Source organism: Petaurus breviceps, unplaced genomic scaffold, assembly GCF_028583685.1.
Source record: "Petaurus breviceps papuanus isolate PSGF00001 unplaced genomic scaffold, PetGlider_PUasm1.0 523, whole genome shotgun sequence".
In the NCBI taxonomy this organism is placed as follows: Eukaryota; Metazoa; Chordata; class Mammalia; order Diprotodontia; family Petauridae; genus Petaurus; species Petaurus breviceps.
The window spans coordinates 4737237-4754977 of NW_027186356.1; the positions used below are offsets into that span (position 1 = coordinate 4737237).

General features: G+C 41.1%; 1 protein-coding gene across 1 annotated transcript in view; it reads right to left on the reverse strand.

Annotated features, from left to right (window-relative positions):
• LOC138172278 (cytochrome P450 4F11-like) overlaps positions 1-6528 on the reverse strand; it is a gene marked incomplete at its 5' end in the record, with an annotated part of 16016 nt that extends 9488 nt beyond the window's left edge. Inside the window, 4 exons of the mRNA XM_069101963.1 lie at positions 1794-1915; positions 3462-3589; positions 3916-3969; positions 6378-6528. Of these exons, the coding sequence (XP_068958064.1) occupies positions 1794-1915; positions 3462-3589; positions 3916-3969; positions 6378-6528 (455 nt within the window). The remainder of the gene's footprint in view (positions 1-1793; positions 1916-3461; positions 3590-3915; positions 3970-6377) is intronic.
• Between the last annotated feature and the right edge of the window lie 11213 nt (positions 6529-17741).

Sequence of the window (17741 nt, forward strand, 5' to 3'; positions counted from 1 at the left end):
ATGTAACCCTCATTTAAGCATATAGCCCAGCACTGTATTTAAGTTCAAACTGAACCAGATTGGGAGGTCCTGAAGTGTGGAGATTGTATCTATACCTAACATAACCTAGAGTAGAGAACTGAGCAAAAATATTCATTTTTTAATTGTGTATACTCAGAGCTCAGGAGAGTGAAATAGAATTCCAGGAAGCCTGATCGATCATGCTACCTAGAGAAAATTGAGGAGAACCTGACATCTAGTTTTTGGAACCAGGTAGTATAAACAGTATAATGTTAGCCCAGCAAGGAAAGCAGTGCAGTTGGTGTGAGAATTGGAAGGTAATTACTGTGGACCCAGGGTTGGCAGGTTGTAAATGGCATATACACGCATATCTTGGAGATATTATGGATTCAATTCTGGACTGTCTCAGTGAAGTGAATATTAAGTATCAACAACAACAACAAAAACAATACATTTCTAAAGCACCACAACTTTATAAAGCTCAAAATGAACCTGTATTTCAGGTAAGGTATTCATTACTAACTCCCTTTTACACGAGAGGTATTGTCTTAATATTGACAGCCAGCTGGTGCAGTGGATAGACCATCAGCCTGGAGTCAGGAAGACTCATCTTCCTGAGTTCCAATTGGCCTCAGACACTTTTATGCTATGTGACTCTGGACAAGTCACTTCACCCAGTTTGCCTCAGTTTCCTCAGGTATAAAATGAGCTAGAGAAGGAAAGGTTCACTTCACCACTTCAGTATTTTTGCCAAGGAGAAAACCCCAAATGGGCTCACGAAGAGTAAGACATGGCTGCAAAAGGACTGAAATGATTGCCTTAAAGCCCAGATTTGAATTCAGGTTGTTTGACACCAACTGCACTTTCCCTCTGTTACTGACTCCTCTGTTATTTCTCTATTGACATGCCTCTGATTCTGGGCTGCTGTCTTGTCTGCCTTTCATTCCTTCCAGGATCTGCTCTCCTGGCCCTGAACCCCAGTCTCCCTTGTGACATCATCATCACCTGATGCCTCCTCTCTGCATGACTGACCTGTGCCCGGTACGTCTTGACACCTTGCTGGGCATGTCAGCCGGACACTGACCACGGGGGCCAATTCTGCCCTGGACATTGTCCCATTGCTCTTCTCCTGGCATGTGCCCCATCCAGAAGATCTTCCTGGAGTCACTCACTGACACTATCACCCAGAAAGCTCTCATTGGACACATCAGGCACCCATTGGTGAAGGAAAGGGGAAACTGAACCAGAAGGAGAATCAGAAGGGGTGACAAGTGAGTGTCTCACTCCCAAAAGCTTACTTATTCATATTTTTTAGATGTTTTTAGGGTACTTGTTTTTTCTCCCCATCCCAAAATCTACTGAGTTTAGACACCGTTTCATTGGTATCTTTGTATAGTCAGTGCTTAACACAGCACCAGGCACCCATAATAAATGCATTAAGATCCTGTTACACTGGAATCACCATATTTGTAAATAGTTGATGATGAAATAGTCACTGATACCTTGCCAAGACTAGTCTGGGGAGATGCTCAAGGCAGTGATCCTCCTTCCAAGGAAGTAGACCAGGGATGGGGATGGAGGGATTTAGAATATTAAGGACCACACATGGCTAGTCAGCTCCAGGGCCTCCAGTTTCCATGAACTTTTGAGCTACCCTTCTTCCTCCACCACCCTAAATCTCATCTCTAACAGGGAACATTCCACTTCAATAGAGTCTCCCTTCCCCTGCACCCTGTGACTATGTTGCTACTCTTTTCTGAGGTCTCCAAGTTAAGAGCTGGGTTGGGACTCACTCCTGACATTGGCTGTCATGGCTGAAGACACATTTCTGCAAGCTGTCCAGTGTCATGAGGCTGATGTGCTCAAACATGTTCAGGCGGACACTACCCCCAACACACAGACGCTGCCATTTCATCTGCCCAAGAAAGAAAGAAATCACAAGTGTGAGTCTGGTTTCCTCCCAGGAGCTGAGCCTTTGCCCTGAACCCCTGAAAAATGTCTGAGAAGGCAAGAAAAGGACCTCCTTTTGTCATGGGGAACCAAGTGGGGGTTACAGAACTTTCCTTAGGGTGAGAGGGAGTCATTGACTAAAAGTCAGGAGAACTGAGACCCAGTCTGAACTATGTTACTATATAACCTATTGTAATGTGGTAAGAGAATTTGCATATTGTCCCTCCTGCTTAATAGGACTCTCACTTGGAACCCTACAAGGGAAGCTTGCTTAGGGAAGTCTTGTTTTCCAGGAAGGGACATGCCTTTTCTTACTTTGTAATTAGACAGTGGGTCATGAAGGTTGTGATGTTCTCTGACCCTGGAGAAGGCTACATATACCTCTGAGGTGAGGTCTTGCTTTGGGGTTTTGCTTTGGGGCTCATTTATGGGAAGAGTTCTATTATTTGGCCAGATGAGACTCTGAGTAGCTGTTATGCACCCCAGGCTTTGAAAATGCAAATGTTGGTACATCTCTCACTGGTAACTAAAACTATATGTTTGTAATGGTCAGACAGCTAGAAGTCCTGCCTGTTAGTGTCTTGAATTATGTTATTTTCCCTGTCTGTATTTTTTGTTTTCTTGTAATTTCTGTTTGTATTTTCTCAAGATCATGGGGCTGATTTTCCCCCTGAACTAATTGAATGTGTGTGTGTGTGTGTGTGTGTGTGTGTTTGATTCAAGTAAGATTTTTAGCAACTTTTTAGTTGCTTTCCTTTAGAAAAGGAGATCAAAGAACCTGTGCTAGCAGCCATCCTGGGAATGCTAGGTTGCTTGCTACTACTCCTACTTTCTGCAACCTTAGCAAGTCATTTTATTTCTCTGGGCCTCAAATTCCCTCCTCATCTGTAAAAATTGGGATGATTAATGTTGACCTCTCGGCCTCATGGGATGCTAGGAGGAGGTGAGCTATGGACAGAAAACTGAGCTGAAAGGGCAAGTATTGGAGAAGAATCACATGTGATGGTGACCATGGACTCTGCTCCACCCTACAACCCCTCAGTCTAAATTCAGGGAATTAGGCTGGTGGGACAGCTGAGAGACATAACTAGGTGCCAGCAATACCAACCACAAATGATGGTTGAGTCAAGGTAGACTAAATGCACCATTATTTGGGGCTCAGAGAAGACCCGCATGTAAGACTAAGGTGCAATTTGGCAGCAAGGGCACAGAGCAGGGCATTACCCAGAGAAATCCCACACTTACTCAAGTCTACCTTTTTGGCTTCCTCCTTTAACTGATTATTCTTACTAACTAGATCCTAAATTCTGTTTAATATGCATTGAAGCACTGCAGCAACCTCCAATTTTTTTGTTTTTTTTTTTCCCCACAGGAACTTTGGTCACCTTGCTATAATCATGGCCACTATCACACCTGTTGCAAAACAAGGTGGTTTAGCAGGAATTCACTCCATGTAGGCTCCTGGCCTCTTGGGGTCAACACCCATCTCCCCACAGCTTTTCAGGTCTTACATGCATGATATCTGTGGACTTGTTGAAGATATTTATGTAGGGTTTGAGGATGTCAAAGTGAAAAGCTGGGGTCAGCAGGCGTCGGTGCTGGTACCACTTCTCTCCTTTGCTCAGAAGCAGCCCATCCCCTGGGAGAAAGATGGTGGAAGAAGCCCATGCCCATACCACAATAATGCACTACTCAGAACCCTTGCCCCACACACAGATCCCACAGCATTCCCCGTGACCTAGGCTCCATACCAATCTTTTACTTATCCCTATCCCTAAGTCTCTCCCACAAGCACTAGCCCTCATCCCATCCCTGAACACTAACCCTCCCAGGATTCTACTGCCCTTTGGTCCATAAATACTCAGTGCTTAAGTTCAATGAACTCCTTGGCCAAAAGCATCCTGATCATTTTCTCCTCAGGGGTCTTCTCAGTTTCTCATGCTTCTGCCCCTGATTATCACTCACCCAGCCAATGCTTGAAGAATCCATAGAATAGCTTGTCCTTGGGTGCTATATGGGCTGTGGAGACACATGTGTGATGTCAAGGGATGTAAAGACCATATGGTGAAGATAGGAAGAGTAATGTGCCACAAAATAGTCAAGAGAGTAGAGAAGGGAGGGTAACTCAATCTCAATATTGGAAATAGGGGACTGGACTTTCTTTTCCTTTGCCGTTACGCACCCCCAATTAAAAACCATCCTCCTCCTAAGCTCAACACATGAAGGACAGAGAAAACAAGAAGAGGACAGCTGAGTTCAGGGTGAAAAGCAAATACGGTTGGGGGGGGGCAGGAGCAGGAGGCTCAATGTGGGAGAACAACCAGACGTAGCCTGATGTTCCACCCGGATGAGACCCAGAGAAGGCCCTAAACTGGCCACAGAGAACCCTGGGAATGACCGAAGCATGACCCCAATCTGGCCTCTTATTCCTCAGATACCACCCTGATATGGGCCTAGACATGACCTCACAGATGACGGGGAGGTAAAGCTTGCTTTTTCAATATTTCCCATATTCCTTCCTTTCTTTAAAAGTCCTGGTTATTCTCTCAGGCATGTTTCAATTCTCCACCATGCCTCAGATGCTCTCTAATTCTGGAAGTTCTCTGACCCCCTGTGACTTTCTCACATCTAATATCCCTCTCCCTCTGGTCCCCCTTCTCCCATGACTGTGTTTTGGGGTCTCTATTTTGAAGAAGGATCCGGCCTGACATCTTTCACTCCTCTCCTGGCTTGGCTTTTGAATCTCCTTTCCCTCACATTTCTCTCCCTTTTTCCATCATCAAAATGTCAGTTCCTTAAAGGCAGGGACTACGGTGTGTTTAGGGTTTTTTTGGGTGGGGGCACAGGGTTGGTTGTATTTGTATTCACTCTTTGTACAGTGGCACCATTTGATTGTGGTGTTCTAGGGTTCATCACTATATGGTACCAGCAGCAGAATATTATTCTTTCAAAAAATAGGTTTAAGTTTCAGGGGAAAAGCTGGGGTTTTTGAAAGCACTGTACAATTTTCCAGAAGAAATGCAGATTTCTCTTTAGTTTCTTTTTCATTTTTTACTATATCGATTGTCTATCCACAGTGTGACCCCCAGAGAAACTAAATTGAGCCATAGTGGTGACTGTGTTGGGTGGCTTGCCTCCTGGCCAATGCTACGATTCTTCCAGAATTAGACCATCTCCCCCTGCAGCGTGTGTGGGGTGCCGGAGGGAGTGGGGAGTGGGGTGGGACAGGTGGCAGGGGGTAGAAATCAAAGATCATGGAGTGGGTGAAAGGGGAGGAACAGTCAGGAATTCCCATGCCCTCTTTGAATCAGAGTGTATAAAACCCTTTGTTTGGCATTCAAAACTCTTCACAAGCTTCCCCACCACTGCTTCTGCACTTTTCTTTTCCCTGACTCTTCTCCTTGTACCTGCAGTTCATTGACGCTATTCTACCTTGCTGTACCTTAGACAACTTCAGGAGTTTTCGTTGTCTATTTCCCACCTCTAGAATGCTCTCCCTCTTCATCTCTGCCTGGTAGTTTAACTGGTTCCATGTCCCAGCTAAAATCTCATCTTCTCCATGAAGTTTTTTCTAAGCCATTTTAATTCTAGTGCCTTCCCTGGCTCATTGGTTCCAATTTATTATAGATATAGATATATACATATATAGAGAGATGTGTGTGTATATATATATATATATATATATATGTAGTGATGGATATAAATGTAGAAACCAATAGGGATAGAAATACAAATGCGTATAGATAGATAGATAGATAGATAGATAGATAGATAGATAGATAGATAGATAGATAGATAGATAGATATGCGGAGATGGATATAGATGTGGGTTTAGATATAGATAGGGACATGGACAGAGGTGAATATTGACATCACTACAAGACTAGATGGAGATATGGACTATAGACATAGATAAATAACAGGAACTGTCTTTCATCTTTTCTTGAGTCCTCAATGCTTAGTGCACTGCCTGAAACATAGTAGGTCCTTGATAAATGTTTATTACTGACTGACTCCTGACCTTCCTCTGCATCCTGGATACTCTGGGTATTGGAGGGAACTTCCTAACACAGAATCCCTCACCTGTTTTCTTTCCTCCTTTATACTTCGCACCAATTTATTGCTTCTATCTTTCTCCTCTGTCCACTCTCTCCTTCTTTATTTCTCCCACCATTTTCTCCTTCTTCTTCTGCTTCTCTCACATTTCCATTCCTCAACCCTTCCCTATTACCTCTTTTTACATTCAGCAGCTATTATTGTACCCTGTCCCAAGGAAAAGGTAAGTTTTTGAAGGCAACAATTATTGATTTTTCTCACTGTATAAGATGTTCTATGATCACATATGTCAGTGGGAGGGTTGATGAATAGCTGAGGGGGCAGGCAGGGATAGATGTTGCCATGGTAACCACGACCCAGGGTTTACATACCTGAAGCTGATGTGATAGGCTTGATGTAGTCTGGGTGACAGATGAAAAGAATTGCATGGCTGGGTCCACCCCACAATAGAAAGATTTCCCTGAAAGTGGTCACAAATTTAATAACATTCTTTATGCCTTCCTCATTGGGTGTGATCTGTAAATAAAGCAACAGAAAGAGTCAGCACATTAAGGAAATGACAAACCTCTTGTGGTCAGGTAAAAGGTGAAGATTACCCAAAGGGTACAGATGTATGGGCTTTTCTGAAGGACATCTCCCTCATGCAACCAGCATGACAGGGTATATGGCATCATAGAAACAGTCCAAGCCTCATCCAGAGTTTCAGAATTGTAGGGAATCCAGAGGCCATCTGATCTAACACACACCTAAATAAGAATCTATTGTACAATATCTTCAACAAGTAGCCCTTGTGTTTCTTCTTGAAGACTTCTAGTGAGGGGAAGCTTCTACTTTCTCATGAGAGCTTATCCTATTTTGAAATGGCCATTATTGTTAGGAAGCTTTTCCTAACTTCAAGCCTAAATAAATCCCTTTATGCTTTCCATCCATTATAGCTAGTTCTTCCCACTGTGGTCGTGTGAAAATTCTAATTTCTCTTCCATGATTTAATTCAATAATTGAAGAGAGTTAAGTCCTAATTTGAAAAAAAAATATCTTTGCATACAGTTCCTCAAATAAACATATGATATGCAAGATTTATAAAGAACTGACACAAATATGTAGGAATAAGAGTCATTACCCCTGTAAATAAGTGGTCAAACGATACTAACAGTTTTAGAAAAAAATGAAGTTGATCAAGAAGCATATGATAAATTTTCCATTATCACTGAAAAGAGGAATGCAAGGATAAAACTGTGGTGTTTCACTTAACAACATGGAAAAGATGATAACAAATACATTCAGTGCTGTGGGAAGACAAGAACAATGATACACTGTTGACAGAACTGTTAATTGATTCAATCATTTTAAACAGGTTATAATTATCTCAGAAAAGTCACTAATGTACATACCCTTTGACCTAGTTCTCCCAGTATAGACCCAGAAAGAGAGATAGAGAGGTCGGGGGGGAGAGAGAGGGAGAAGGAAGGAAGAAAAGGAGGAGGGAAGGAAGGATAAAGAAAGAAAGGGTAGAAACAAGAAGAGAAAGAAGGAAGGAAGGAGCCAGAGAGGAAGGAAGAAGAGAAAGAAGGAATCAAGGAAGGAAGGAAGCAAGAAAGGAAGGGAAGAATGCCTTTTATGTGTGCAATCCTATTCCAAATACAATGGAATTTACACAGAGTGTGTGCAAAGATTCCCTTTCTGCTTCTAACTGTCCACATGTGTGTGACTCAGCCCTGCAGAGGATTGACATTGGCCAAGGATCCAGAAGAGCCTACAGAATCATGGATCTTGAAAAGGACAATGACTCTTCCTCTCTTGTCTTCCTGGGACCCTTGAGCTGGTATCATGCAGCTCATGGCAGCTAAAGTACATGTCCTGCCCAGTCACCTTCAGTTTGAAGTCTCATTGGACATTATCCTGTGGGAGAAGGTGGAGACCCTGGGCAAGCCTGAGCCTGCTCTTTGGAGCCACCTCTTTTGTATTTGTATCCTAGAGGCTCTTGTGGCCTTAGGTGAACAAGCATCAATACCCAAATGAAAGTGCCCCACTCTATCCTAAGAAACTACCTGTGAGTTTCAGAGCTTGGGAAGGTCTGAGTCACTTGGTCAGAGCTGATTGGTGACTTCAAATGGGGTGGAGAGAAGGGAAAGGAAAGGAAAGGGAAATCCCCAACAGGCATTCCAGTGTTTTGGGGGGAGAAGGTCACTGTGAAGAGGATGAACCCAAATCACTGGCCCGCCTTCCTTTTCACTTTCTCTGTATATTTCCCCATCATTATGGGAAATAAAATCCTTGGAAGCTTCCAGACACTAGAGAGGAAAAGAGGAGCTAGAACATTACAGCCTATAGGGTCCAACAATGTCCCACAACAGAAGAATGGAAAAGCAAAAGTAGGTGGTGCCAATGGAATCGACGAGTGGCCTCATCCCTGATACGCATGAGAATAAAGCTAAGATGCCCTTCCAGGGCCAAGAAGCCTCCCTAGCACCCAATACCAGCAAAACACCAATATTCTGACAGAGGGTGAGGACAGTACCATCCCCGGTCTCTTGAAGAGTTAGCCACTGAGGAGGAAGCCACAGAGTTCTATAATGGGTCCTGTTTCCATTTAACCTGAAACTTAGACACCGAGGACCTCTTGAGATGTGCAGCAATTAACACCATCCCACCCAACTTGAGGCTGCTGAGATGGACATTGAGTGTCTCTGAGAGTCTACACCTTGGAGCTGAGCAAAAAGACACAAGGTTCCAGACCAACATAACATCAAACCCCATCATCCAGGCTGGATCATGTTAAACCACAAGATAGTCATTCAATAAACGTTTACTAAGTATCTACTATGTTCCAAGTACTCTGCCAAGAACTAGGACTACAAAGAAAGATAAAGGGCAGTGCCAGCTCTTGAGGAACCCACAATTTAATGAGGGAGACACCATGCAAGCAGCCATATAGTTATATGCTATGCACAGGATAAATAGAACATAATCAACAGAGGAAAGTCACTAGAAATAAGAGGGATTGGGAAAGTCTTCCTGTAGAAGGTGGGATTTTAGCTGAAACTTGGAAAAACAGCCCTGCATCAGTGGGCGTCCCAAGAAATATAAAGTCTCTCAATGCTTTCTTCCTAGTCTTACTGTTACTTACCCTATTACATTTGAAGCTCTCAAATACAACCAAAAGGTACTGATTCAAGTCTCAGGAAATTTATCTTTTCAGTGATGCCTTAGATGCTGTTTAACATTGATCTTTACTATTAGAGAACAGCCTGTACTAGAATGAGAAGCCCTCTATCACAGAGGAGTAACAGGTGGAGCCACATCACACCAGGTTAACAAAGGGAAAGACAAACACAGTACTCCAAGAATTATACCAGGAAACACAGAGGGGAAATTTTGCAAACAGTACAGTGACAGCCTTTCTGATCCCTAGAGGCTTTTTCAATAAGTTTTGCAATAAACTTATTTGCCATAAGTTTATTTACAGGAAATAACAACAATTCTAGGTGTTGCAATGAGTAAATGCCCTGGAATGAGTTCAAATCCCATTTCAGACATTTATGAACTATATGACCCCAGGAAAGTCACTTAACCTTGCCCAGACTTAGTTTTCTCATCTGCAAACTGGAGATTATATCAGCACCTACTTCACAGAGCTGTTGTGAGAATACAATAAGAAAATATATGTACAGTAACTTGCATACCTTTAAAGTTCTCTATAAGTGCTAGATATTATTATTACTATTAATCAGAAAGTCAAGATTTCAAAAGATCATAGATTAGAATATTGGGCTGAATCTAATTATATATCTAGTTGAAATAAGTCCTATGATTTATGGTCATAGATTTGGAACTAGATGGGACTTTAGGAGAAATATGGAGGAAATATGCAATTATTTGTTGTTGTTCAGTCATTTCAGGTATGCCAACACTTTGTGAACTCATTTGGAGTTTTGTTGGAAAAGGTGATAGAATCTTTTTCTATTTCCTTCTCCAGTTCATTTTAGAGAACTCAGGGGAAATATTTTTCCCATGATGGCTGGATGACTGTAAGTTGGCTATACTGTGAAGAATTCTTTTTCAGGAAAATTATAAACATTGGAGGGGATGTGGTAAAATTGGGACACTGATGTTCTCTTGGTGAAGTTGTGAACTGACCTAAACATATTGGAGAACAATTTGCAACTATATCCAAAGAGCTACAAAATATGTATAGCCTTTAACCCAGCAATGTCACTAAGTCTGTATCCTAGAAAGACTAAAAAAAAAAAACAAAAAGGATCTTTTTGTGAACACACACACATATATACTTATAGCATCTCCTTTTATGATGGCTATGAATTGGAAATTGAGGGAATGTTCATCATTTGGGGAATGGTTGAACAAATCCTAGTATATTATTTTAATGGAATACTATTGTTCTACAAGAAATGATGAGCAGAATGATTTCAGAAAACCTGGAAAGACTTAGACGCATTGATGCAAAGTGAAGTGATCAGTACCGGGAGAACATTGTACACAGGAAAAGCAATATTGCATGATGGTCAACTGGGACTGACTTAACTCTTCTCAGCAATACAATGACCTAAGATAATTCCAAAGGACTCGATGGAAAATTCTATCCACATCAAGAGAAAGAACTGATAGTCTGAATGCATATTGAATCCTACTATTTTTCACTTTATTTTTTCATGTATTGTTTGGTCTGTGTTTTATTCACAGCATGATTAATATGGAAATATGTTTTGCATGACTGCACATGTATGAGCTCTATCAAATAGTTTATCATCTCAGGGAGGGGGGAGTGGAAGAAGGGAGGGAAAGAATTTGGGACTCAATATTTTTTTAAAAGAATGCTATAAATTACTCTTATATGCAAGTAGGGAAAATGAATTTTTTTTAAAGAGTTATTTTTCAAGGTGGAGCCAAGACGGTGGAGTAAAAACAGGACCTCCGTGTGGCTCCAGCTCCAACCACCTCCAATCCATGTAAAAAAATTACTGTAAACAAATTTTAGAGCTACTGAACCCACAAAGTGACAGAGAGAAACAAATCTCCCACTGAAAAGAAGCCCAGCAGGCCAACAAGAAGGGCCTATCACACTGGTCTGAGAGCTGAGCTCAGTCCTACATGAACCATATGGTTCTGGCTGTGAGGTGATCTTGACCAGCGACTGTCAGAGCAGACTTCAGGAGAGTACATCACCAGCTGCTATTGAGGTTTCTAGACTTCTCAAACCATAAACGCCAAAGAGAAAGTAAAAGGTCTGTAGGGAATTCTGTTGGAAGTGGGGCATGTAAGAGCATGGTGAAGCCCATGCCCCTGGTGTGAGAGGTGGCAGAGGTGTAACAAGGGACCATTCAGAGGGTAATTGCTCTTGCTTTGACTGTTTTGGATCTGGATCACTGTCTTGAGTGGTGGTCCTAGAGTGTGTGACCACTTTTCCAGAACTTGTGGGGGCTACAGAGAGAGTGCCCTCCTAATAGCTCTGGTAGCTGCAAAAATCACAGTGATTTGGGACAAACTCTCTAGATTCTAAAAACAGAGTTCTACCATGGCAAGAGCTCAAAAATCAAGTAATTGACTAGAAACATGAGCAAGCAGAGGAAAAACAATCCAACCATAGATACCTTTTTTGGAGGACAAAAAGAATAAAAGCATGGAATGAGAGGAAGACAACAAAGTAAGAACTCCTGCATCACAAGCTCCCAAGAAGAATAGGAACTAGTTACAAGCCAAGGAACAGCTAAAGAAGGATTTTGAAAATCAAGTAAGAGAAGTGGAGGAAAAATTGGGAAGAGAAATGAGAATGATGCAAGAAAATCATGAAAATGCAGTCAACAGCCTGACTGAAGAAAATAACACCTTAAAAAATAGACTAACTCAAATGGCAAAAGAGGCTCAAAAAGCCAATGAGGAGAAGAATGCCTTAAAAAGTCAAAATTGCCAGATGGAAAAGGAATTTCAAAAACTCACTGAAGAGAATAAAACCTTCAAAATTAGATTGGTGCAAATGGAAGCAAATGACTTTATGAGAGATCAAGACACTATAAAACAGATCCAAACAAATGAAAAAATAGAAGACAATATGAAATGTCTCATTGGAAAAACCACTGACCTGGAAAATAGATCCAGGAGAGATCATTTAAAAATTATTGGACTACCTGAAAGCCATGATAAAAAAAGAGCCTAGACAAATCTTTCAAGAAATTCTCAAGCAAAATTGCCCTGATATTCTAGAACCAGAGGGCAAAATATACATTGAAAGAATTCACCAATAGCCTCTTGAAAAAGATGCAAGAAAATGGCAGAGTAAAAGCAAGACTTCCACGTGGCTCCCACTTCCACCTCCTCCAATTCATTTAAAAAACTTACTATGAAAGAACTTTGGAACTACAGAACCCACAAGATGACAGAGAGAAGCTAACTTCCTGCTGAAGACAGACTGGCAGGCTGGGAGGAAGGGGCCAACACAGTGTTCTGGGAGCAGAGCCCAGCCCCATGTGAGCCAGAGGTTTTAGCCTCAGGGTGGCCACAAACAGCAGCCAGCTGGAGGGATTTCAGATCTTCAGCAGCTGTGGCAATTTCCAGAATTATCAACCCATAGATGCTAAGGACAAAATGAGAGGTCAGTTCAATGTGGACTTTGTGAACTGGGAGTTTGGGAGTGCGTCTGGCCTTAGCTCCCTGGAGGGAGAAGCGGCTGAGACATGGTGGCTATGCAGCTGCCACCACATGGCTGATTCAGAGCTCCTAGCCTTCAGATTGTAAGGGGACCAAGCAACCAGTATAAGGGGTAATTGCTTTTGCTTTAACCTGCTTGGATCTGGACCACTGTCCAGAGTGGAGGTCCTGGGGTGCATGACAATTTGCCAGAGTGTGTGGAGGCTTCAGAGAGGGCACCCAACTAATAGCTCCATCAACTGAGAAAACTGCAGTGATTGGGACACAGTTCCCCTCTCTGGTAGAAGTGTTCTACAGTGGCAAAAAGCTCAAAAGTCAAGTAATTGTGTGGCAACATGAATAAGCAAAGGAAACAAAGTAAGCACAGCCATCTGACTTTACACTCCTGTTTTGGGGATAAAAAGAAACAAGGCATGGAACAGGAAGAAGACAGCAAAATCAGAACTCCTGCACCAAAAGCTTCCAAGAAAAATACGAGCTGTTTACAGTCAGTCCACAGAGGACCTTAAGAAGGATTTAGAAAACCAAATAAGAGAGGTGGAGGAAAAATTGGGAAGAGAAATGAGAATGAGTAAAGAAAAATATGAAATGAGAGTCAACAACCTGACTGAAGAAAATAATACCTTAAAAAATAGCCTAACTCAAATGGCAAAAGAGGCTCAAAAAGCCAATAAGGAGAACAATGCCTTAAAAAGCTGAATTTGCCAGATGGAAAAAGCATCTTAAAAGCTCACTGAAAACAATCATTTCTTCAGAATTAGATTAGAGCAAATGGAAGATATTGACTTTATGAGAAATCAAGATGCTATTAAACAGATCCAAACAAATGAAAAAATAGAAGGCAATGAGAAATATCTGATTGGAGAAACCACTGACTTAAAAAATAGATCCAGAAGAGAGAATTTAAAAATTATTGTCTTCCTGAAAGAGATGATCAAAAAAAGAAACTAGAAATCATCCTTCAAGAAATTCTCAAGGAAAATTGCCCTGGTATTTTAGAACCAGACAGCAAAATAGAGGTTGAAAGAATCCACTGATTACCACCTGAAAAATATCCCAAAAAGAAAACTCCTAGGAATATTATAGCGAGTTTCTGGAGTTCCCACATCAAGAAGACAATATTAAGAGCAGCCAGGAAGAAACAATTTGAATATTGTGGAAACACAGTCAGGATAACACAGGATCTGGAAGTTTTTGCACTGAGGGATCAAAGGGCTTGGAATATAATATTCTGGAGGTCAAAGAAGTTTGGATTAAAACCAAGAATCACCTACCCAGCAAAACTGAGTATCATGTTTCAGGGGGAAATATGGTCATTCAACAGAATAGAAAACTTTCAAGCACTCATGATGAAAAAACCAGAGTTGAATAGAAAATTACATTCAGATACAAGAAGCAAGAGAAGCATGAGAAGGTAAACAGGGAAAAGAACTCATAAGGAACTTATCAAATTTGAGCTATTTACATTTGTACGTGGAAAAACAATAATTGTAACTTATGAAACTTTTCTCAGTATGAGAATAGTTGAAGAGAATAGAAATGTGTGCATATATATGTATATATGTATGTATACATATACATACATGTATGTCTATATAGGAGGGTATATGGGTGCATGAATACATATGTGAGTGTGTGTATATATGTGTACAGGGATACATAAACATAGGGCACAGTACTGATTGAATAGGAAGGGATGATACTTAAAAGGTGAGAGAGGAATATAATGAGAGGAGATGGGGAGAGACAGAATGGAATAAATTATCTCATATAGAAGAGGCAAGGGAAAACTGTTACAATGGAGGGGAAGAACAGGAAGGTAAAAGAGAATGAGTCATCATTACTCTCATTGAATTTGGCTTAGGGATGGAATGACATACACACTAAATAGTGTATCTCACCCTACAGGAGAGTAGGGGGAAAGGGGATAAGAGGGGGTATAATGGAATGGAGGGCAGGCTTGGGGGGAAGGAAGTTGGAAGCACACACTTTTGAAAGGGGGCAAGATCAAAGTAGAGAATAGAAAAAGTGGGGGTGGGATAGGATGGAGGGATATATAGTCAGTCTTTCATAATATGTCCACTATGGAAATGTTTTGCATAGCTATACATGTACAGCCTATATTGAATTGCTTATCTTCCCAGTAAGGGTGGATGACAAAGGAGGAAGGGAAAGAATCTGGAATTCAATGTTTGAAAATCAAAATGTTTTATTTATTATTATTATTTTACCTGTACATGGAAAAGAAGATATACAGACACTGGGGCATAGAGATCCACCTTGCCCTACTGGAAAGTCAGTGGGGGGATGGGGAAAGATATAGGAGAGAGCAAATTGGGGGAGGGGATATTCAATGGGAATGCTGTTTTGGGGTGGTAGGTAGGGGGAAAATGGGGAGAAAATTTGTAACTGAAAATTTTGTGGAAATGAATGCTGTAAACTAAAATAAACATAAAATTTAATTTAAAAAAGAAACAGATCCCCAAAAGAAAACTCCTAGCAATATTGTAGCCAAATTCCAGACTTCCTAGGACAAGGAAAAAATACTACAAGCAGTCAGAAGGAAAAATTTGAATACTGTAGAAACACAATCAGGATAACATAAGACCTAGCAGCTTCCACATTAAGGGATCAAAGTTCTCGGAATATGATATTACAGAGGTCAAAGGAGCTAGGATTAAAACCAAGAATCATCTACCCAGAAAAACTGAGTATAATACTTTGGTAAAAAAAAACATGATAATTCAACAAAATAGAGGATTTTCATGTATTCTTGATGGAAAAATCAGAGCTGAACAGAAAATTTGACTTTCAAATACAAGAATCAAAAGAAGCATGAACAGGTAAACAGGAAAAAGAAATCATGAGGAACTTCTTAAAGTTGAACTATTTTATAGGAGAGACAGAAATGGCGCTATTTTTAAAAAGATGATTAAAGCAACAGGGCTATCAAAAAAGATGATGAGACAGGTAGGTGATGGTGTGGATAGAGTTTTAGACTTGGAGTCAGGAAGACCTGAATTCAAATCTAGCCTCAGACACTTAGTAGCTGTCCAACCCTAGGCAAATCACCTAACTTCTGTTTGCCTTAATTTCCTCATCTGTAAAATTGGGATGATAACACCACCTACATCTGAGTTCTTGTGAAGATCAAGAGATAAAATATATAAAGTGCTTTGAAAATCTCTAAGTGCTATATAAATTATAGGTACTAAAATTATGATTATTAAAATGCCCACAAACATATAAACATGAGCCTAAATCCTTTCAGGGCTAGTGCTAGCTTATTCACTAGCAGCATCTGAACAGATCATGAAAACAAAGACAGAAAACAAAGACTGAATACAAAAGAATGCTACAGTCTGTAAGAGTAGTATCAGGAACCCAAGTTCAGAATAAGCTGAGAATGTAGCTGGCAGAAAATGCTAACAACATAAGAATTGTTGTAGTTATGTCAGGAAGAAAGGGAAGACTAAAGAAGGAATAGCTAGTAGTAGTGGGAGTGGTAGTAGTAGAAGTAGTAGTAGTAGTAATAGGCCAGTAAGCCTTGATGTAGTGCGAACTAGGTACCAGGCACTGTGATAAGTACTATTACAAATATCATCTCATCTGGTCCTCACAACAACCCTGGGATGTAGGTAATATCATTATCCTCATTTTAAAGTTGAGGAAACTGAGGCAAACGGGTTGAATGACTTGTCCAAGGTTACACAGCCAGTAAGGGTGTGAGGAAGGATTTGAAACCAGGTCTTCCTGATTTTAAGCCCAGGCCTCTAGCCACTGCATGGCCTGCCTGCCCAGGAGAGGACTGCTGCTCAGCAATAATGGTAACAAGGGACAGTGATAACAGATGACAGTAAGAAGGTCTAACTACTCAACTTTATTTTTCATCTGTTTTTTCTTCCTGGAAGAATGAGCATTAGATGAGAAAAGACAGAAAAAATAGCTAACAGGAAGAGCTGGAACCCAGGATAAGAAGGGAAATGCTAGGAAAATACATAATGCTAGGTCATTGTCTAGCAAGGTCAGATGAGCTGCACCTCCCAGGCCTGAAAGAATTAGAGGGGATTGCTAAACCATTGTTGTGAAGATCATGGAGGTGGGAGAAGTGCAACACGACTGAAGAAGAAAAAATTACAACCATAATAATGCCAACAATAATTATAGCTAATATTTATAGACTAAAGTTTACAAAACAGTTTACATATTTTATCTAATTTGTCTCTCACAACCATTTGTGGTAGGTGCTATTATTCCTCTTTTGCATATGCAGAAACTAGGTTGAGAGAGGTTCAATCACTTGTCCAGCATCACAGAAATTAAGTCAGGAGACAGGATTCAGAGCATCCTGAACTCTCTTCATGATACAGTAGCCAGCTGCACCTGTAGAATTTGGTAGTTTGACCCAACTGTGTACTGGCTGAAGCAGCTGTGTACTGGGTCATAACTATCATATATATCCTAGATTCAGTCATGTGTATACTCCCTAGCTTATTATATACATCCTGAATCCCTCGTTAACTTGGCATACACCAACACTCCCAACACTCATCTGGTCAAACATGACATTGATGGGTGGCAGCTTGGTCAGCCCTGACTGCTAACTGACTTAAGGACATTTCAAGCCTAAGAGGACACCTCCATGCAGCCCCCCCCCCCCCTTAGGTTATTTCCCAGTGACTTCTGGGCAATATGCCTACACAGTAGATGCCAAAACACATGTTCCTTCAAGAACTGACCACTCCTTAACCACTCCCTAATCCCACCCTGACTCACCTACTTAGCATGTTTGGCACTTGTTATACTATAGAATATCCTATAAAAACTTTAACTGCACCCCATTTAAGGTTGCAGGATCCCTAAGAACTCTTGCCTACTTGTATAGTGTAACATTAATCTTTGCCACCTTGACTTAGAGAATGCTTGAGCTTGTGAATTCATTCCAGACTGCTTTCCTGGGACTCTGGTTATTGGGGTTCCTAGCCTCCCTGAACTCCTTGATCCCTTGACCCTGTGTCACCCCTCCCAGACCTTCTTCCCACTCATAAGCTCACACCCTCTACCCACTGAAG